Here is a 23,284-nt window from a genome sequence, read left to right as displayed (position 1 = left end):
ACTGCAGAACAGGATATTGACCTCATTTTCCCTTGCTGTTTGCATTATGAGCAACTGTGCATCCTTACTTGTATGCAGGTTGACCTGCAAAAATTTTAAGGATTTGCCCTTTTAATCTTTTGCAGTTCTTCTCTGTAAACCGGGCAGGCTTTCTTTCCGGAATCGTGATCCGTCTCTGGCTTCCCCAGGTCCAAGCACGTAAGGCATTTCGGCTTAACTTTACAGCTCTTCGCGAGGTGTCCCTCTCCGCCGCATCTCCGACGGTTTTTACTTCTGTCGGGGCCTTTGCAGGTTCGGGTTGAGTGTCCGTATGCTAGGCACTTTTGGCACCTAGCTACTTCAACATGCTCGCGAATTGGAGCATTTATCCAGCCGATTTTTGTTTTACCAAGCTTTAGCAGAGTGTTACTTTCTGCCTCTGTCAGACGTACCAGAGCAACCTTAATTCCTCTGTAGCGCGGCAAAAGTCGACACTCCATCTTCAGGTCGGGTTTACCCAGCTTTTCTCTTAGTGCTGCAGTTACCTCATCCTCTGAGGTGGCTTCGTCCAAATCCTTAATCTCTAGAGACCTTTTGTTTACTAGAGGTGTGACCTCAGCTTTACCATGCAGGGCCGAAGACAGTGCATCTGCAAATTTTAAGGTCTCTCCGCCCTTTTTCACTATCACGAGAACCTCCTGTTTAAAATCCGTCAACTAGAACTCGAGAAAAAAATTTGTTAATTTAGCAGTACTAAAATATTCAATTGTTAATAACTTTTACAAAAAATTTTTTTTTTGGTTAATATTTTTAGGGGTTCTTCTTAACAATATTAAGAGTAAAAAAACTATTTTGGTTCAAAAAGAAAATTTTTTAGTTTTAGGTGATCCGTTTGAGAAATTCTGACCCGTATACTTTAACTCACATATGCTCCTTCTTGCCCATTTTGATTTTAACAAGAAAAAAAAGTAAAAAAAATTTGTCGTAAATATTTTGTATGACTAAACAATTTTATTTTTTTTAAAGACATAATCTTAAACATACTCTACCGTCCACGAGTATTAGGACGATTACAAAGGAGATACAAAAAAAACTTAAATACGGTTAGAAAGCTGATTTAATTCTCCGTAAAAAAGCCTTCTTTAAAGTCCTTTCGTTAATTATTTTTTAAGTTGCAGAGTGAGAAAGAAATAAAAAAAATTATCAAATTTTCTCATTTTTGTCTCTTGACTTCAACTTTTTCAAAAATCTAGAAAAATTTAGATAAAATTTTTCAAAAAACACAGAAATCTTCGTTAGAATTTTAGCTTTAAAATAAGCCTTTAAAAATTAAAAAAGGTTAATCCATCTTCGATATATCATTAAAAATGTGAAGCCGTGTTTCGACCGATTGGTGCATTGAAATTCAACTGTGACGACTCGATTCTGGCTTCGCGCGGCAGCGAATGAGAGAAAACAGGGCGAATTTATGCTGGAGAATAATAAATAATGATGTTTCACGAGTAATATAATGAAACTCAAAAGTTCATCGTCCTTGTCTTCTCTCTCATTCGCTGCCGCGCGAAGCCAGAATCGAGTCGTCACAGTTGAATTTCAATGCACCAATCGGTCGAAACACGGCTTCACATTTTTAATGATATATCGAAGACGGATTAACCTTTTTTAATTTCCGAAGGCTTATTTTAACATAGAGATATTATAAATAGAGTGGGGAAGGTATAGGCGGCAGCGTGTGGGGGAAGTGTCCTGCCATAAACAGAATGGGTTGGAGGGAGAAAGAAGATTTAACACCAGTATCTGTCCTTCAAAGAGCTCCAGCGCAAGAGAGACACCTACTGGTGTTAAGTCTTCTTTGTCTTTCTATCAAGCGGACGCATACATGCAAACCATCCCCACTCTATTTATACTATCTCTATGTATTTTAAAGCTGAAATTCTAACTAAGATTTCTGTGTTTTTAGAAAAATTTTATCTAAATTTTTCTAGATTTTTGAAAAAGTTGAAGTCAAGAGACAAAAATGAGATAATTTTTTTTATTTCTTTCTCACTCTACAATTTAAAAAATAATTAACGAAATGACTTCACACAGAAAAAAACCCGACTCACTTTTGTTGCAACGCAGGAAAGTCGGTCAGGTCAGGAAGTCAGGAAGTCGGTCTCGAAATGAGTAATCGGCAACTTCAAGTGACTCAAAATAGAAAAAATGTCAGGTTCTAGTTTTTGTGTGTGTGTTATGTTGGCAACAACTATAGAAAATGTCTGCTGCGCGTTGCGCCGTTAAGGCCTAAGCACAATAGGTTCGCGAAAGTCGTTCGCGAACGCAAAGCATGGGATAGACAAGGACACAAATATATCTCTCATTTTCAGAATGAGTCGAAGGGGTATCATTTTTGTTGCACTTCAAAATGAGTATCATAATTATGATACTCATTTTGAGTAAAGTTTTTTTCTTTGCAAAGACGGCTTATTTTACGCAGAATTTAATCAGCTTTCTAACCGTATTTAAGTTTTTTTGTATCTCCTTTAATTTCCGAGATATGATTGAAAAAGTGATGGCATGTTTTTTCATAGAGTCAAATGTAATCGCCCTGATATCTTGGACGGTATTATTGTAAATGCAATTTTTCAAGATTGATTTTTGTTTAAAATAGCTTAGATTAAGCTTGTTTACTGTGTTTTTTTTATTTTATTAAATATAAATGAGATGTTTTAAAGAGGTAGATTTAGAGGGCTCGAAAGTTTTACCTGCAACGCGTTAAACTCGTTTTACGCTTTTTGTTGTGAAAACTATATTAATCGAATTTAAGTATAGAAATTCCTTTTCAGACGCGAACCAACTTGTTACTCAGGGGTTTTCGGGGTCGCTGATTACTAATGCTATATCAGATTTAAAAAATTCAAAATGGCGGATCCAATATGGCGAGCGCCATTTTAAAAAATTTACCAGATTTATTTCAAACTTGTTACTTGGGGTTTATTGATGTCATAGATTAAAAATGTAATATCGGTTCTAAAAATGGCGGATCTAATATAAGAACTAGTCATTTTTTGATGTCATTATTGATGTTGTAGATTAAAAATGTAATATCGGTTTTGAAAATGGCGAATCCAATATAAGAACAAACAAAAAAAATATAAAAAAACAAAAAAAATAAAGGAGTGTAAAATCCGACCGCATTCCTCCCCGTGGTACACTCTGGGGCCGTATGTAAGGTAACTGCAGGGGGAAAATGTGGTATTTTTTATCGTTTAAAAAGTTTTTCGTAATCAGCGAAAACCCGCTATTTTGAATTTTCAAAATCTGATATCGGATTCGTAATCAGCGACCCCGAAAACCCCCGAGTAAATAGTTTCAAGTGAATCCGATGAATTTTTGAAAATGTCCGCCATATTGGATCCGCCATTTTGAATTTATAAGATCTGATATCAAATTCGTAATCAGCGACCCCGAAAACCTCCGAGTAAAAAGTTTCAAATGAATCCGATGAATTTTTAAAAATGTCGTCCGACATATTGGATCCGCCATTTTGAATTTTCAAAATCTGATATCGGATTCGTAATCAGCAGGTTCAAATACAATAGTATGCTCGTTTGCGCAAATTTTAGTTTTTTAAAAAGTTGTCGCCATTTTGAGCCTACTTATGAGATTTTGGCCTTGAGCCTGAGGGTCAAGTCCCATGGCCAGGAAGGAAGAGTAAGGCCGCAGTCCCATGGCAGCGTTTTGCGTTGCGTTGTAATGAGAGAGAATGCAGCAAACGTATATTTGCGTCTTTTTCTCTCCCATTACGACGCAACGCAAAACGCTGTCATGGGACTCCACCCTAAGAGGAGACCGAACTCATCTGTGCAGATAGCGCTTTGAAAATGTCTGAGAAATATGCACGAAAAGTGCCAGGTTCGATGCGTTCTAGTCGACCACCAAATAAGTTGATCATGCGCATAAGCTGTGTTGTGTCTCTGTTTCTCGTAAAAATTGTGCGAGTGAGATGTAATATCTAATGTTTACATTTAGCCGGTCTTAGTGAGATACATATATATAATACATTTCGTTTTAAAAATTATTTATTTATTTTATTTAAAAAAATGTCGTGATCACTTTCCAGTAATTACTAACCTTGGAGTCCGCATTCCTATTTCCCATTTCTTTTTTCATAAATACAATCTTCGTAAAATAGACTGGTCTATATTTTCCTCTAGTCTAAAAGAATCTCTCATTTCAAAAGCAAATGATCTTTCTTCTCATATTCAAGACCCCCTCTTTCGATATAACACTTTTATTCAATGCATATATAATGCAGTTTATCTGCGTCTCCACCTACTTATCATTGTAACAACAACTCATCAAAATCTAATCATTCAAAGAAAACCAAACCATTTGTCCCAACTCCCTGGTGGAATAATGTCTGTGAAGAAGTCTGGAGAGTAGTTAAGGCCTTCAAAAATAGATACACTCAACCTGCATTAGCTTCCTGTTCAGCTGACTCAGTCACCATATAGAAATTACTTGACCTAACCGATGAAATGTGCCCACCAACTGTTTTTCATGACTATTTTCCGGATAATTTTAGTTCTAATTCACAACTTGAGTCTCCTTTTAATAGCACAGAATTAAACATAGCTATCTCTTCTCTAAAACTAAAAACCTCTCCCGGATTAGATAAAATCAACAACAGTATAATTCATAATTTCCCCACAGAAGCGAGAACAATACTATTAGGTATTTTTAATCACATCTTCTCTTCTTGTGTTTTTCCCACTTCTTGGAACGAATTTTTAATATTTTACTTACCAAAATCAACACCAGGCAAATTTCGTCCTATTGCCCGCATCTTGTATGCTCAAATTGTTGGAAAAACTTATTTTCAATAGACTTCAGCTGGCATCTTGAATATAATTTCATTTTATCTCCTACCCAATATTGTTTTAATTCTGTAAAAATAAATCTTGTTCAGACAATTAAGCTCTTATTGCAACCGAAATTTTTACAGGCTTCGCTGAAGGAGAAGTTACTACAGGTCTATTCCTTCGCCTGAAAGGTGCATTTTTAATTTTTAAATAAAAAAATTTAAAAAATCTTTTTTTTTAATTTTTTGTTTATTTACTCCTCTTTGAGAAAAAATGTTTTTTGGAGTGGAGAAAACCTATTAAGATTCCTTATAAATTCACCTTTAATTTCTTAAAAAATAATTTATGGAGACTCAACTGGGTCCGGAGATATTGAAGTTTTTGTAAAAAAAGCGTCGCCGCGCCATAGCAGCATACTGCACAAGTCGCGTAGTACGTTACTGTAGTCTTGCATTGCTACTTCAACTATGCCTATTATTTACAAACACTTCAATATCTCCGGACCCAGTTGAGTCTCCATCAATTTTTTTATGAATTTAAAGGTGAATTCATAAGGAATCCAACTATGTTAATAACATTTTTCTCAGAAAGGAATAAATAAACAAACAATTTAAAAAAAAAAATTTTATTTAAAAATTATTTTTTGTTGACTTAATGCAAATTAACAATTAATACATTTGATTAATACATTTGAATATTCGAGTCATCCAGATAAAGGGAAGTGCGATTTGGCGCCACCTATAATTTGTTATCGATTTCCGTTTTTTTTCACACACTTTTAAGTTCGATAGCGTCACGCGTCTGGTACGCATCATTATCTCTCTCATTATCTAAACGCATCTTGTATTACTTATTTGCTCATTAAATTATAAAGTGAAATATAAATTCGTTGGAAATTTATTTAAACCCTCTGGTCGCCAGTTATTCGTGTTAACATTTTTTTTATTAACTTTATTTGCATTTTAAAGTACATACTTTTACCCGAAAAATGTGTAAATTTCATAAAAATCCATAAACAATATTCCGAGATATTCAAAATTTTATCAGATCAATATTAAAATTCAAAATGTTGTATCTTCAACAATTGAGGTTCCCAATTCAAGAACCGGTCGGACGCTCGGAAGACACGCGCTAGTACCAGTCGGGTAGCAGTGAGTGGCCCAGAGGCGCTCACTGCTCACTGACTGGCAGTTGCGCGTGTCGTCCGAGCGTCCGACTGGTTCTTGAATTGGGAGCCTCAATTTTGAATTTTTTTTGAAAAAATTTGGGGGAAAGAAGAACTATAATTACATAGAACTATAATCCCACGAAGTTTTTGCGAAAATTGGCATACCCTTTGCAAATCGTGATATTTCTGACGAGAAATATATGCCTCAATTATTAAGGGAGAGTGGTCCTAAGTTGGCCGCCTATCAAATTGGTCGAAAATAGTAACAAAATGAAATTTAATCACTTCGGCAAGTATATATTAGTGTTCAGAGATCGTTTTGCTATAATTTTGTGGTATTCAGAATAATATGGAATGGCTTTTGTAGTCTTAATACAATAAATAGTAAAAAGTTGCATTTTGGACATATCAGAAATAGCGGTTCTAAGTTGGCCACCACTTTTTTCCGCTTGAGTATAAGGGAGAAATGTATATTCTTTTCAATTACGCAGAAATTTTACAAATTTGATATATTTAGGAGAATAAAAACGCATTATTTAACTATTTTTGATTAGAAAATGAAGCATTGTTTTATTTTATTTATTTGCAGTGGTGGATGGTTGCGGAGACTGGCGTATTTGTAGTATGTCTTTTCTATTGTTTTGTGTCTTTGTTTAATTCCTACGTTACACTTTCACGGTCTCTCTCGTGATAAAAAATACAAAAAGAAGCAAAACATAAATAAAAACAAGCAAGAATAATAGGTGGCGAACTTAGAACCATTGTCGATTTTTACAAGTTTCAAACTATTACTCTAATAAAAAAAATTTAATTAAAAAATTAACAGAACCTCTTATTACAACATTAAATAAAGGAACTAGCGCACATACTGATTTAGAAAATTTTAATTATTTATCTCTTGTAGCTGCTCTCAAAAAAACGAGAAAAATTAAATTTTTTTTGTCGTAAACAATATTATTGTCCTCACAATGCGTAGAAGAATCTTAGATTATAATTAGGTCCATAAATTATATCATGGTTTATCAATATACACTACCGGTCAAAATTGAGAGACCACCCATTTTCAGGTGATTGAAAAACATTTTAAAACATAAAATGTATGGAAACTAAAATACTTTTCTTTTCCTTTTTTCAAAGATGATAAAATTTTGAAAAGAACAAGATCTTTTAGAAGTCATTTGGTCAATATTTTATTTAGAAATTTTTAAAAAATCGTCATTTTCAATGTTTTACAAAAATTTGAATAACTTCTAAAATGAACGCTTTTTAATAATAATAATAATAATAATTAATAAATTACTTACAGGCATTAACGTGTAATTTTCTTCTTAGAAAATGCAGGCCGTCAAACTTGAACTAAAAAAATATAAAAAATTTGGAACAATTTTTCTGTACTAAAAACTATTTTAGAAAATATATAAAACATTATATGGTGTAGATTTTTCAATGAAATTTAATTAAAAAAATACGTTTGAATTTTAAAAATTATTTTTCTGTTAATAAGAATGTTTCAAATTTTTTATATTTTTTTAATTAAAGTTTAACGGCCTGCATTTTTTAAGAAAAAAATTACACGTTAATGCCTATAAGTAATTCTTATAGCGTAGCAAATGACCTTTAAAATAAGCCTAAGATCATTAAAAAGCGTTCATTATTTTAGAAGTTATTCAAATTTTTTGTAAAACATTGAAAATGCCGATTTTTTAAAAATATCTAAATAAATGATTGGCCAAACGACTTCTGAAATATCTTGTTCTGTTCAAAATTTTATCATCTCTAAAAAAATGAACAGAAAAAATGTTAATTTTAATAAATTTTATGTTTTAAAACGATTTTCATTCGCCTGAAAATGGGTGGTCTCTCAATTTTGACCGGTAGTGTATCACACCACGAAATTATAGATTCGTCAAGTAAACCATCTCTGAGAAACGCAGGGTAGCCAACTTAGGACCATTCTCCCCTACATATTATTTATTTGCTTACAACTTATTTCAATTGTTTTATTTTTGTTTTGTTTAATGTAATTTATTCGGTTCACTTTTCCTTTCCCTTTCATCAATCTTATTTTCCCCAATTATCACTTCAGACCTAATTTCCATTTCTGTAACACTCCCATCTTTTTGCATGTCAGACAATTTCTGGATAAGAATTTCAACACCTTCGCTCAAAAGGTGAGACTCTATTTCTTCTTCCTTGGAGTTATAGTACAGTCAATCTAGCTTGAAAAAGCCATTTTTTTGGAAAAAATACCTTACTCGAGATTATTTCATAAATCGTTAGTGACACATGTGACTATCTTAAAACCAAAAAGTTGGGACACCCCCCCTTGGGGAGAGGGGAGAAACTCAAAATTTATTTGGATTTGATTTTGTACGAAAACCGTAAGTCGTACAGAAAAATTTCTTGAATAAAAGTTGTAGAGAACAAATTTCTCTACATTTTATCTCATTAGGCTTCTACTGTACAACTTAATGTGCGAAAGCTAGAGGGCGCCAAAATTGCAAAGAATCAGTTTCTCTTTTTCGTATCAAAAAACCATTTTCGCGTTTTGGTCTAAAAAGAAAAGTTGTAGAGCTTAAAAAAACCTACAAAATTCATATACATAATCTTTTTCTACGTTGCACTCTTTCAGAGGTACAGTCTACTTATTAATTGTTACGTCTAGGTAATCCATATAACACAGGACCACAACATTTTTTAAAGGAAATATTGACTGGACCATGTTTTTTATATGGTTTTTGAGTCGCTGAATTCGAATCCGAACTCAGTCGAATTTTTTAAAAATTTATCAGATTTACTTGAAACTTGTTACTCGGAGGTTTTTGGGGTCGCTGAATACGTATTTCGCCTTAGTTTTTTAAAATTCAAAATGGCGGATCCAATATGGCTAACGAATTTTTTAAAATTTTATCAGATTTTGAATTTTTGAAAACTAAAGTGAAATTCCTATTTAGCAACCCCAAAAATCCCCAAGTAACAAGTTTCAGGCAAATTGATTTTTTGATTGTTTAACATTATATAATCTTTTTCAAGTGCGTTAAAGTTGTTTTTTAATAGATTCTTCTGCTTAGTTTTATTTTGCTGCCTCTTAAAGGAAGCCTTATAGTAATGTCGATTTCCGAATTTTTTATAATCAATTACTTTTACAAATTTTCAAGTGTAGTATATAATTCGTCGAGAGGAACAAATGTCCGGATGTATGTGTGTGTATGTCACCGAATATTGTGGACAAATTTTCTCTTACACGTTTTGACGGATTTTGATAAAATTTGGTAGGTATATTACGGTCATGAATACAAAAAATCAGACAGAAGTATTTTCAAAAATATCTAAAAGCAAAATTTTTTAGCAATTTTTAAATTTTTGTAAAAAATTTATTTTTGTATTTTTTAAAATAACTTTTTTCTTTAATAAAATTTTCATTAATTCTTGTCAAAATTGCATTCCTGACATGAGAACGAATTGATTCATGTATATAAAGTATATATTTTATTAATATTTATAGAATTAATCAATATTTTTATTTTTGACAAAAAATTGAAATTTTGTATTTTTTGAAATTTTATATTAACACTTTAAAATAATTTTTCTAAAATAAAAAATTAAACAATTGGTAGGGTAGTTGCACCAGTGAAAGAACTGACAGCAGTAAAAGAACAAATTGATTATTTATTACGATATTTCACAAATTATAACTTTTAGCACTATAAAAAATATATTTTTTAGTTCCTTATTTCTTCAAAATATAGTTTATGATAAAAAAATAGATTCAATGTGCAAGTTATTTCTGAAAATAATTTTTTAATGTTTTGGTGGGTTATGAATATGACAAATGAATGAAGCATAAACAGAAAAAAGGTTACAAGTTTCAGGTACAATTAAATAATATTTCTGGTTGCGTAATTAGGAAAATATTAATAATAGTAAGTTGTAAAATTGTTTCAGAATATTTGTAGCGTTTTTCATATAATTTTTGTTATTTTTAATAGACACTGTATTAATATAAATTTGATTTGATCTTTCACTGGAAAATACAACTGTTCTTTTACTGGTCAACATTCTTTCACTGGTAAAATGGCCATTTTTCAATATTTGATTAAAATTTGATATTTTATATTATATTTACAAAATTTGTATCATAAGCTTCAAATTCTTTAGAAATATTGATATTCATTGCATATGTTTAAAAGGAAATACAAGAATATCAATTAAAAATTAAAAATATCGAAAAGTATACATTTCCTTAAATGTTCTTTCACTGGTGCCACTACCCTATATATTAAATTGAAGAAGCTAAATGATCATGAAATTAACAACTTGTATATCTTTTGTTTACAGTCAGTTTTTTGCAAATTTAATCAGTTTGTGAGGAAACTTGACGTGATGGCGGAAAACTAAGTTCGGATTCGAATTCAGCGACCCAAAAAACATAAAAAAACATGGTCCAGTCAATATTTCCTTTAAAAAAATTTTGTGGTCCTATGTTATATGGATTACCTATAATTAAAAAATTGTATTGACTACCAAAAATAAAATATATAAAATTGACAGTAAAAATATAAATTTTTATAACTGCATTTTATTACATCTAATAATAAGTTTAGTTGCATTCATAATAAACGAATTATAATTTTTATGACGCAATTAAGTAACGATAAAAAAAGGCTCTATTCTCAAATTTAAAAAAAATATATTTAAGTATATTTAAATTATTTATAAATTACTTTTATATTACATGTTTGGTAGTTTCTTATAAAATTTTATTATTTTTGTTCATTTTCTTATTTCAAAAAAGATTTACTGTCAATCATTATCAGACATGAGTAATTATTTTTTATTACATATGTTATGTCATGTTCTCTTTATATTTTATGCTTTCAAAAATAGTTAAACAATTTATATATAAGCTCAACAAATTTAGTATTCGTTTCTACAGGATATGGTTTAGAGTAAACTGGACACTCATAGGAGTTTTTATCATCAAAATGCTTCGATTCGGAATAATATTGTAAATTTTCATTTTTTAATTTATCTAATTTTCAAAACAAATTTTGTATTTTATCCTTAATTTTAATAAACTAAATGCTCGTTTTATTATAAATAAATTAATTTGAATTATTATAAATTTTTTGAATTTAAAATATTTAACTTGCTTCTCAAATTAATTTTTTAAAAAGGAGAAAATTTTAATTAATTCTAACAGAATTTAATTTATTTCCATAGACTTAATATTTTTGTTATTGTAAGTGCGGAAGACGTTAAAAATAATATAATTGATTTGAATAAGGAAGGAAATGAGTCAATAAATTTTATAAATAATTCCGATGTGTGTCATTCTGCAGAATGTTACCAAATTGGTGAGTAGAAAAATTATTTTATTTACATACTAAGTATATTCCGTTTAATGTTATTATTTATTCATTTATTTTTTTATTTCATTTTTGTTTCAAATTTTTTCCTTTTTTTAATTCTGTGACTTCATACTTTTATGAATTCATTTTATAATTTAAAAAGTGATGTTAGAATATTTATAGACAATAAGTATTAAATTAACAAATTGTTATTTTTTAGTTTAAATTTAAATTACGTTACACAATATATTTATATAATTAAAATTATATAATAATAATTATTAAATTAATTATTAAATAATTATTAATTATTATTATTAATAATTAAAAAAATTAATATTTGTTTGTTAAACGGTTTTTTATATTTATAGGTAAATCGATAAATAATATTAAATAACGGTGAACTTTTTTTATTTTTACATTCTCATCAAAAATAAGGTCTCGGATTTGTGCGATTTTGAGCAATGTCTAATTTTTGTAAATCTTCACGTTTCATGACCCCCTAATTCCAAAAAGTGGTTTTTAGAGAAGTCTGTCTGTAGCAAAATTTGTCGCCACGATAACTCGAGTAAATTTTTATGAATCGACTTGAAATTTGGTAAACATTTTTAGTCCATAAAAATGAAGCCTGAGTTTATTGGACAGCCCATTTTGTTAAAAAACAACAAAAATACAAAGTGTTGTATTTTTGACAATTTTCAAAAAATATTTTTTTCTAATTTTTTTCTTAAATTTTGTGCAAAAACAAACAACTTTTCCTTTAGACACTTTTCCGTACAACAAAAAACAAAAAAGTTATGGACTTTTTAACTTTTTTCAGAATTTACTTTGCAATGCTTTTTTTAACATTTTGTCAGCTATGTATCAAGTAGAAAAATTATCTTAGGGGGGCCGTATTAATGAAAATCAGTCCATAGTAATACACCTCTGTTAATATTAAAATCGACAATTAAGTTAGGTAGAAATACAAAATTTAGAACAAAAAAGAATTCGAAATTTCCGAAAATTTTGCCTTTTTTCAAAATTTTCATTTAACTGACAAGTTTTTTCTAAGTCTATCTCGATTGTCAGTGACATTTCGCTTTTTTCGGGTTTATGGAATAGTCATACTTATATATTAGCTACCGTAAAACCCTTAAGGAGGTTGTTTACAGGTATGCAGACCTTTAGAAATAATATTGAATTGACATCAAAGAATTTTTTAATATTATTGTTATTTGTATCTTCTGGAAGAACAAATATCAATTTTCAAGAAAAAAATTTTTAACTTACAAAAATTGTTTATTTTGACATTTTGCATATGATCAAAATTTTCTTCATATCAAAAGGTTAAACTTTTTCAAAACTAATTCGATTTAAGTCAATGATGGCTTATTTTCTTCAGAAAATGATTCTCTATAACTTGACCGCTCAGATTTATAAACAAATACACCGTTTGGAAAATATGCTTATTTGTTTAAATTGTATATGTTTTTGTCCGACATATTTGATCCGCTATTTTGAATTTTGGAAAACTAATATCAGATTAGTAATCAGCGAGCCCGAAAACCCCTGAGTAAATAGTTTCAAGTGAATCCGACAGTTTTTTTAAAATGTCTGCCATATTGGATCCGCCATTTTGAATTTTGAAAAACTAATATCAGATTAGTAAACAGTGACCCCGAAAACCCCCGAGTAAGGATTTCCAAGAGAATCCGACTGATTTTTGAAAATATTGTTCACCATATTGGATACGCCATTTTGAATTTTGGAAAACTAATATCAGATTCATAATCAGCGACCCCGATAACCCCCGAGTAAATAGTTTCAGGTCAGATTTCTGCAAGAAATTGCACATCGAACAATAAATTTAAAATTTTCTTAAATTTTGTAGGTTTTAGGCGCCATTTTGAAAAACCGAAAGTTTATATTCAAAAGGTAGACATATATTTTGAAAGTGTAACAATCGAGTGCACGATTTTTGGAAATATTAGCTGTTAGAAAAATTGTTTTGACCTTTAAATTTAAGAATTTTTAATAAAAACACAGAAATCTTCGTTAGAATTTCAGCTTTAAAATAAGCCTTCAAAAATTAAAAAAAGTTAATCCGTCTTCGATATATCATTAAAAATGTGAAGCCGTGTTTCGACCGATTGGTGCATTGAAATTCAACTTTGACGATTTTTTAGCATTTCAATGTCAAAACATATTTACAAAATTAATAAAAATTTAATTTTCAATTATTTATAATTGTATTTCATTGCAGCTAATGATATTTGGCAGAGTGTAAATCATTCTGTCAACCCTTGTGATAATTTTCACGAGTATGCTTGCGGAAGATTTGCGTCTTCAAATCCAATTCCAAAAGAAGAATCAGCATGGAGTACCATTCAAAAATTAAGAAGAACTGTCAAACTACGAATGTTAGGTAAAAATTTCATAATTATTAAAAAATGTGTGCAGTAAAGTTTAATAGAAAAGAATTTTTTAATTAATTCATTAAAAATGAAAACCGTATGAGAGGCTAGTCGATTAAAGAAATTTTTGAAATTTTTTTTAATTTCAAAAACTTCTTGAGTTTTAATTATTTCTAAAAATTACAATTGTAATTCTTCCAAAATTAAATTAATTTTTAGAACTTTTAGGTAAACTTCCTCTCAAAATTAAATATTTTTAATAACCTTCCAAAAGTTCTTCGTTCGAAAGTTAGACAATGTTTGGTTTTGGTAAGACCTCACTAGTTTACCCTATTAAAAGAAGTGCTCCAACTAGAGAAACTAGTGCACGGAGAATAAAGTTATAGCTGATGCAGCTAATTCTCAGCTAATCCATCAAATTTTAATTAATGAAAAAATTCCTAGAATTATTCTAGTACTACCCAGATAACACGTAAGCTAATGCAATCTTGCTAAGCTTACAGCTCAATATTACCGCAAGCTTTTCTGAGATAACAAAATAACCACTGCATAGCAAGCTTTCCATGAAATGTTGTTGTAATTGCATTGCTACAAGATTGTAAGGAATGATTGATGCAACCTTACTACTCAAGGTTTCTGCAAGCTTGCCATGAAACATTTCTACAAACATGTAAGAAATGTTTCTGCAAGTGTGTTGCAAGGTCGTTAGAAGCTTTCAGCAAGCTTGCTGCAATTTTTATAAAACTGAGTTTCAAATTAATAAAAAAAAATTTAGTTTTTTATTTTTTCAATTTCAAGTTTATTTTGACGTCCACTTAACTTAAATTTTGCCTTTAACCTGTAAATCAATTTATAGGCTTCAGGTTAAAGGCAAGATTTTTTTGTTTGATAGTTGGTTATTTAAACCGACAGATTAGCTCGGTCGGATAGATGCCTCGCCTGGCGGACGTTTTATAGAACCAAGGGTAGGGTAGTATAGTCGAGGTTGGACCACTGTCTAGGACCTACCTTGACTGTAAGGGCCAAGCTGGACTACAAAATTTTTTTTTTAAATCTTTATAACTTTTTCAATTTAAAACCAATCAATTTACTTTGTACAGAAATAATGTTCTTATTAAACAGGACATTCCAACAGTATACTGCAATTGTCCAAATTCATTTTAAAAAAAAGGTATAAACAAAAGTCAAAAGGTGGGCCGACCTCGACTACATTCCCCTACTTTGTTCGTGCCGATTTGGCCTAGGATTTTTCCGGCACGTGAGATAATCTGAGCGGGAGGTATAATGACGTGCACTGACGATTATTGTCCAGTACACACCATTAGAACTCGGCTGTCGATAAACCGGTTGTACTCGGAGAGGTCTTCTACAGTTTCCCTCTCCACTGTCGAGAAAACCCATTAAACGGGTGGTCCAGGCAAATGCGAGTACTCCTAATTTTCAAGTCGCTCTGTAGGGGCAAACATTTAGTATTAAGTAATAAGAATGTTTGTAAGAAAAATTTCTATGATTGTAAAAATACTTGTATAGCCAAGATTCTAGGCTGAAGACGGGTGTATAGACAAATAAATAAATAAAAAAAATAGTTTGTTGTTTAGCTTACACAGTGCAACACATAAAATGTGCACTAAGTTTCGACTTCAGTTTCTGAAAGTACTTATCGAAACTAGCAAAAAACTATTTCAGTTTTGCTAGATTAGCTCGGATTTAAATTTTATCGACATTTAAATTTTTTTTTGAATTTTCACATTTTTCAGTTTTCTGATACGGGCGGGTAGGAACACTGGCTATTAAAAGTTTATTAAAAAAATTCTTAATGGTTAAAATTTGAAAAGCAATAATCCCTTTTTAATTACAGAGAAAGAAAAAAACATTTGGTCGAAAATTGTTCCAGTTATGAATTTTTTTTTGACTTTTTTACATTTTTCGGTTTTCCGAAACGGGCGGGTGAGAAAGCTGGCTATTAAAAGATTGTAAAAAAAATTCACAGTGGTCACCATTTGAAGAGCAATAATTCCTCTTTAATTTCTGACATTGAAAAAAAATTTGGTCAAAAATTGTTCGAGTTATGAATTTCTTTCGTACTTTTTCAAATTTTTCTGGTTTTTGATCCGGGCCACAGTGGTTTATAATCGAAAAACGGGGTTCAAAATAGCGTAGAGAACGTAAATCTTAACAGATTTTTATTCTTTTTTTCCAAACACTCGTCATTAAATTCCTAAGAGATCGCTCGAGGCAGATTTTTTGAAAAAAGCTTCAATTTTTTTTTATTTATTTATAAACATTGAAGAAAAACACTTTTTTCATAAAAATAGTGCTCGTTTGTGATATAATATGTGCATTCATCGCTTATAGAAATAAATTAATATAAAATCATCAAAGAAATATTATCCAATTGAGCAAATAGAAAAAAATTTTTTTTGTATTTGTTATATAAACAATTTAGAGACTAAAAACTTGATTTTTTGAAATTTACTATATTTTATAGTTTAAAAGTTATATTTATGAGACAAAAGAGTATTTTATGATACCTGTAATTAAGATATTGAAAAAAAATTATTTGTTAATTAATTTAATTATTAATTAAACATTTTTAATGAACAAATAAATAACAGAAATGTTTCTTATAGCAAATTTTTTATTTTTCATGCAGTTGACTAGTAAAACCTTTCATTCTTTCAACATATTCCATTATAATGTTTAAACAATGAAATAATACCGTAGAATTATTTAAACAATTTTAATTAACAAATACCTAATATTGTTAAATTTTACAAAGAAGTAATCTTTTTTTACACAAAATCATTTTAATATTATCAACTTACATTTAAAAGTAGTAGAATAAAAATATAACAATTCAATCATCGATTATTTAAACAATCTTAATTAACAAATTCTAAAAAAATGTTAATTGCAATATTTCAACTTTTTAAGAAAAGTACGTTTTTTATGATTGTAAGAAAATGAAACGGCCTTATAATTTAATGTCATATCTATTTTATTTAAACTTATGCATTAGTTAATTGTTTACATCTTTATTTTTTTATTCATTTGATAAAACTTTAATTAACAAATGTGTCATTTTGTTAATTTCTTCTATACAGATCTCTTTCTCTAAAACTTATAATAGTAATATTAAAACTAATAACTAATAATAATTAAACATACGTAATTACATTTCTGTTATTTATTTGTTTATTAAAAATGTTTAATTAATTAATAAATTAATTAACAAATAATTTTTTTTCAATATCTTAATTACAGGTATCATAAAATATTCTTTTGTTTCACAAACCCGGGTAGCAAAATCCAAGTCGCTACCAAAGTACAGATCTGATGCAGACGTGTTATTCTAGATCTGTAACGGATCTGGAATTTTACATGGTCCAAAGCAGAAGCAGACTTGGTAACCAATTAAACAGCTCTATCTATATGCAGGTACCAAAAGTACTAAACCAATTGCACAAATAATGAAAAGTCGGTAAGGTGAAACCGATTGAGCCCTTGAACAGGTAGGAAAACAAGGATAGCGACGTACAGAAGTATATTAAGAGAAACCCGAAATTTTAACTTTGTATTGCTATAAATTTCTCTTTACTATTTTAATGATCACTAGAACCAAAAGGACGCGCGTTGCGCGCCCACTTCTGGTCCTTTCCCACAACAAAAACCTTAATATAACCTTAAATTAAATCTTAATTAAATAAAAACATATGTTTATATTTTAAAAATTATTTCTCTGTTAATAAGATTGTTTAAAAGTTTTTTAATTTTTTAAATGTAAGTTTGACAAATTGAATTTTCTAAAAAAAATTACACGTTAATGCCTATAAAAAATTCTCATTCTGGAGAAAATCACCTTTAAAATAAGCATAACATCATTAAAAAGCATTCAGTATTTTAGAAGTTATTAAAATTTTTGTAAAACATTGAAAATTATCATTTTTTAAAAATGTCTAAATAAAATATTAATCAAATGACTTCTAAAAGATCTTGATCAATTCAAAATTTAAACATCTTTTAAAACTTAAAAGATACAAAAATTTTAGTTTCCGTACATGATACATTTTAAAATGTTTTTCATTCTCCTGAAAATGGGTATGGTCTCTAAATTTTAACTGGTAGTGTATATTATATTTTTATTAGAGTTTTTCTTATATTTAATATTGAAATAATATTTATATATATATATATATATATACTACAAAACTAATTGTGTTCGTAATATGGAAATTACAAAGTAAAAACGCTACAGATATTTTCCATCAGTTTATTATATTTTTACTTATATTATGGCCAAAATAAATGAAACCGGACACTTGAAAAATTATGGCAAAACTCCAAGGATTCATTTAAAGAAAGAAAAATCAGTAACCTTCTATATTATAGAAATTGTGTAGATTTTTCTGCCAAAATACAGGCGAAAATTTTTTTATCACGTCAAGTTTTTGAAAAAAATGGGGTTGAAACCCCTAAAAACAGCGTTTTTGGCACTTTTTGAAAAATTGTGGGGCAAAATCCTGACGTGATAAAAATTTCGCTATTATCAGAAATTAAAGCTTAATTCATGCCCTTTCAAATGAGCCCTCAGCCGATTAATATCCTTCAACCCTTAAAGCAGGGGGTGTGTTTTTGTCCAGGGGTGCAAAAACTTTAAAATACATATGCAAAAAAAATTATTTAAGGGATTTTTTAGGGGTTGTGAATTGAGAAAAATTTTGAAGCTATAGGTTTAAGTACACGGCTACCCCTAAAAAACCCTTAAATAATTTTCTTTGTATATGTATTTTAAAGTTTTTGCACCCCTGGACAAAAACACACCCCCTGCTTTAAGGGTTGAAGGATATTAATCGGCTGAGGGCTCATTTGAAAGGGCATGAATTAAGCTTTAATTTCTGATAATAGCGAAATTTTTATCACGTCAGGTTTTTCTTCCACAATTTTTCAAAAAGTGCCAAAAACGCTGTTTTAGGGGTTTCAACCCCATTTTTTTTCAAAAACTTGACGTGATGGAGCATTTTGGACTTTATATTCGTGTCCAGGGCAAAATTTGCCTTCGGAAACACTTTGTCGCTTTCATTATCCCGAAATGATGCAGGCCTGTGTACTTAGAGTTTTGCACATCAATACATGGTAATTTAATTTTCCCAAAATATTCAGAACATTCTTGAATTTGCAATTGTTTATAAGAATTGTTAATAACAATTTTAGATTTTAATTTTTTAACAATCTTTTTATTTTATCATTAAAGTAGGTATAGACATTAAGCTTTATTTAAAAGAAATTACTTTATTATCATTATTTGTTTCAAAGTAATAATAACATGAAAATAAAATGATCCAGAACTTCAACACCAAATTACTTTATTAATAAATTTTTTTTTTAAATTGTTTCACTTATTTTGATCTCTGATAAATGATTTATTACCATTTATTAAATCAATTTTAATTAATTGTACACTATCTGCGAAAATTGTGTAAATACTACATGTTAGTGCTACACAGGAAATGAAAAGTGCTGTTTTAACCTGAATTTGTGTTAAAATAACACGCAACAAATTTTACCCTCGTAGGGTAAAAATGTAGGGGAAACTGGGGCGAAAAGTTAAATTTTGCATAAATGATTTTTTTTAGACAATATAATCCGCTTAGATGCAAATATTTATATATCAATATTGTAGGGCAACTTGTCCCCTACAACTTTCAATAAAAAAGTTTCTGATATTTTCTCATACAATACATGTTTTGTCCTTTCTTGAAAATTTTGTTTTTTTTACTTTTCGCCCCATGCTGGGGCGAAATGTTGAATTCTATTTCTAGCCTACTAAAACTATTTTCTGATAGGTGTTAAGTAGTAGATAAGTTAAAGTATTCATAAACAAGTTATTTAGTTAATAAAAGATCTGTGTTTATTGCACAAAAGCTTTAGAACAGTTATAAAGTTAAAAAAAAATTTAAAAAAAAAAAAAATTTTGGTTTATTTTACGTGAACGGTCTTGTTTTTTGACAGAGTACTTCCCTAATGTCAAATAAGTCATTTTTAAACAAATAAGCCCAAAAAATCAAAAACAAAAGAAATTTAACAACATGTAAAAATACATTTACCTTTTCGCCCCACCATCTAATTTTGAACTGAAATCAAAAATTTTCTTTTTCTGTTTAAGCAACATAAACTTTTGTATAATAAAAAACTGGGTACTTGTTTAAGATTTATTAAAAAAATATTAAACCATGTAAAGTATTCCTGAAATTATATTAATTTTTTAATAAAACAAGGCAAACTCAAGGACGAGATCAAGCATTTTTTAAATGATTCTAGAAACTTATTTAAATTTCTTTACAAGAAAAAGAATAGTTATTTTCGTATCAAGGGCGCAAAATAGGTGATTGCGACGATGGCGAAAGGAAGGGACCGAGGGGACACAATTTCGCGCCCGAGGCGAAGCCGAGGGAACGAAAGTGTCCCCGAGGTCCCGAAATTTCGCCATCGTCGTAATCACCTTTGCGCCCATGATGCTAACATAATTTTTTGTCCTAACTGCACGGAAAGTATGTCATTGAGGGCACGAACGATTAAACGCTTATATTAGTTAAAAATTAAACTCTCTATAAATGTTAACTCTTTGAAGTCTATAATGATACAAGTTTTAATATAGAAATAAGAAAACAATGTATTCTGGAAATATAGTAATTGCCAATTTTTATAACCTAAATGTGAACAAAACCAAATGTGTCTTAATTTTTTTTAGAGAAAATCGAAAAAAAATTGCACATTTTTCTAGAAAAAATAAAACAAGTTGAAAATGTTTGCATTTTTATAGTCAACATAAAAAGAAACTCGAAAATATCACATTTTAATGCCCGCTTCCCCTACCCCTGGGTTGTAATGAGTCACTTTGCGCCCGCTCTAAGTGCTCGAAATGACATACTTTCCGTGCAGGTAGGACAAAAAAATTATTTTATATCATTAAAAAGTAGTATTTTACACAATTTTTAAAAACTTACCTCCTTATCCTTATTTTTAATCACAAAAATTTTTTTCGTCTTATTTTTTTTAATTTTGAAAAGAAAAAAAAACATGTTCTTCACTTTGGACTTTTATTTTTCTGTATTATATACTGCAAAAATGTGTTAATAAACTGTAACTACACTGTAAAAAAAGGGAGTTAAATTTTAACTCCCCAGGGGATTCTATAAAAGTCGCACCCATTGGGGAGTTAATGCCAGGGGAGTTAAATAAAGAGAGTTAAAACTTTACACCCAAATGCTAACTCCCCAAGGAAAAAATAACTCGCGCGGGTTTTGAATGAAGGGAGTTAGAAATTAACTTTCTTTTGGAGTTGATTTTTAACTCGAAAAATTTCACTCCCAACTCCCGAGTCCGTTAACTCCCTTAATTTTTTACAGTGTATATATATACTTACTTCAAGTATAAAATAGAGTACCAATGATAAAAAATAAAAAACTGGTAGTCTAAAATAGACTACCAGTAACGCTCCTGTATATAATTTGCTTGAATCTCACTCGCACTCATGCTTACTACTAATTCATAGTTTCTCTCTCTCTCTCTCTCTGCTCACTGGTCACTTAATAGACTGCCTACTGGTTGAAAGAAACCCTTCAAACAATAGACCAGGTACTCGAGCAGACCTTTCGTTTCTCTTTAAATTATATATATATATATATATATATATATATATATATATATATATATATATATATATATATATATATATATATATATATTTCAAATATCTTACTGTCTCCTTCTTTCTAGATACTAAATACCATTATCGGTCTCTGTTTATAACGCAGAAAATCTAACGCTATTGCTTTCTTCCTCTTTCGAAAGTAAATAACATTAGAATGTCTCTCTTTACCTAATTTGCATATCTACTGATTTCATATAAGGATTCTCTATATTTGAATTAGTTAAAAATAACTAATTTTCAGAGAAGCATATCTGATTGTCAGTTAAAAATAACTGATATTTTAGAACACTTATTTAACTGATTCAATTATAATTAAATGAGATTTATTAATTAAGCTTAATGAGATTAATTAGTGAGTAGCTCATAATATTAATTTTTTAATTATGTTCTATAATATACCGAATATTTATTCATAATAATAATAATTTGTAATACACTGAAAGATTGATGAAATTTGACCAATTTTTCACAGGAAAAAAAAAGTCTGACTCCGTTTACACCTTAAATTCAGCCCATGTATTTCACATAAGTCTGTCCTTGTTTAACGGGGGTGACTCCGTTTACATCTTAAATTCAGCCTCAAAAATAGGCTGAAAGTAAAACTTTTTTTTAGTGTGTTTAGTTGTTTTTTACTGATAACCATTAATTTTGTCATTGACAATAAGTTAATTTTAACTGATTGCAGAAGTAAAATGTCTGTCATTTATTGTTAGTTAACCCAGTGATTTTTAACTGATTCAAATTTAGAGAGCACATTTAAAATATAATTGTTCTTGTCGCTTCACGAATATTTATATTTTATATTTTGTGACCCTTATAATGCAAAGCATTTCCTTCTGCATGCTTTTTAAAATTATTTTATTAAACAGTTGGTTATTTAATGTATCTATTGGACTGAATTCAGATTTATAATTATTTAACCTAATATTAGAAAATATTTACTCGGAAACAAATCCCTGTATTTACAATGAATTCTATAATTATTATTCTACACAAGTAATTTATGCTTACAAATTAAAAACCGAGAAATCTGAAAATGTACTATATAAACAACTTTTGGGAATTACCCAAACGTAGCATGAGCGCGTAAAGTAACCCTGAACCGCAGGGGTTCTAACTATCTTCTCTTTCGGGTTTCAGTAAGTGAAAGAGAGAGAAAGAGAGTCTATTTGCTCTGCTTTTTGAATGCAATTTTTCTCTAAGCCCAGATTCTCAGACCTCCGAGATGGTCGAGCGGTTAAAGTGTTTTATCTTGTGTCCCCTACGTCATCAAAACCTGCGTTGCGATATATAGTTAGGTGCTCGAATCCCAGCGTTTAGGAATTTTCTTAATATAATTATAAGCTACGACTTTAATAAAAAAAAATGAAATACTGTTTTTAGGAGTGTGTATTTAAGTAGTTCTTCCAGCTTAAAATGAAAAAAAATTGAAAAAAATATAAAATAAACAAGTTAAAACATTTAAATTTAACTTAAATTTTGCTTTTTGTAATTTATTTTAAAACAATCTTATTCATTTGAAAAATGCCTATTTTATTAATTGCAAAAGATAAAAATATTATTATTGTATTTAAGTTAAATATATTTTAAACTAAAAACACAAATTTTACAAAAAGCAAAGCTGTTATAATAAACAGCAAAGCAATGACCAGAAAAAAGCAAGAACCCACGCTAGGTACTGTCGAACGCCTTGTTAGCATACGAACAACAGAGAAAATCAAATCTGGTTATATACACGTTTCAGACATGTTCCGCGTACCAAACCTGCTTTGGCACAGACTTGGTTACCAGATCTGGCCTAGATCTAACCAGATCAGTTCCAAACCTGATCCAGA

General features: G+C 29.5%; 1 protein-coding gene across 1 annotated transcript in view; it reads left to right on the top strand.

Moving 5' to 3' along the window:
* LOC122506067 (membrane metallo-endopeptidase-like 1) overlaps window positions 1–23,284 on the top strand; it is a 225,499-nt gene that overhangs the window by 4,239 nt on the left and 197,976 nt on the right. The window contains exons 2-3 of the mRNA XM_043618046.1: window positions 11,215–11,348; window positions 13,588–13,749. Of these exons, the coding sequence (XP_043473981.1) occupies window positions 11,215–11,348; window positions 13,588–13,749 (296 nt within the window). The remainder of the gene's footprint in view (window positions 1–11,214; window positions 11,349–13,587; window positions 13,750–23,284) is intronic.

The sequence above is a fragment of the Leptopilina heterotoma genome, unplaced genomic scaffold, assembly GCF_015476425.1.
Source record: "Leptopilina heterotoma isolate Lh14 unplaced genomic scaffold, ASM1547642v1 Lhet_391, whole genome shotgun sequence".
Taxonomy (NCBI): domain Eukaryota; kingdom Metazoa; phylum Arthropoda; class Insecta; order Hymenoptera; family Figitidae; genus Leptopilina; species Leptopilina heterotoma.
This window is presented reverse-complemented; position numbering and strand designations above follow the sequence as displayed.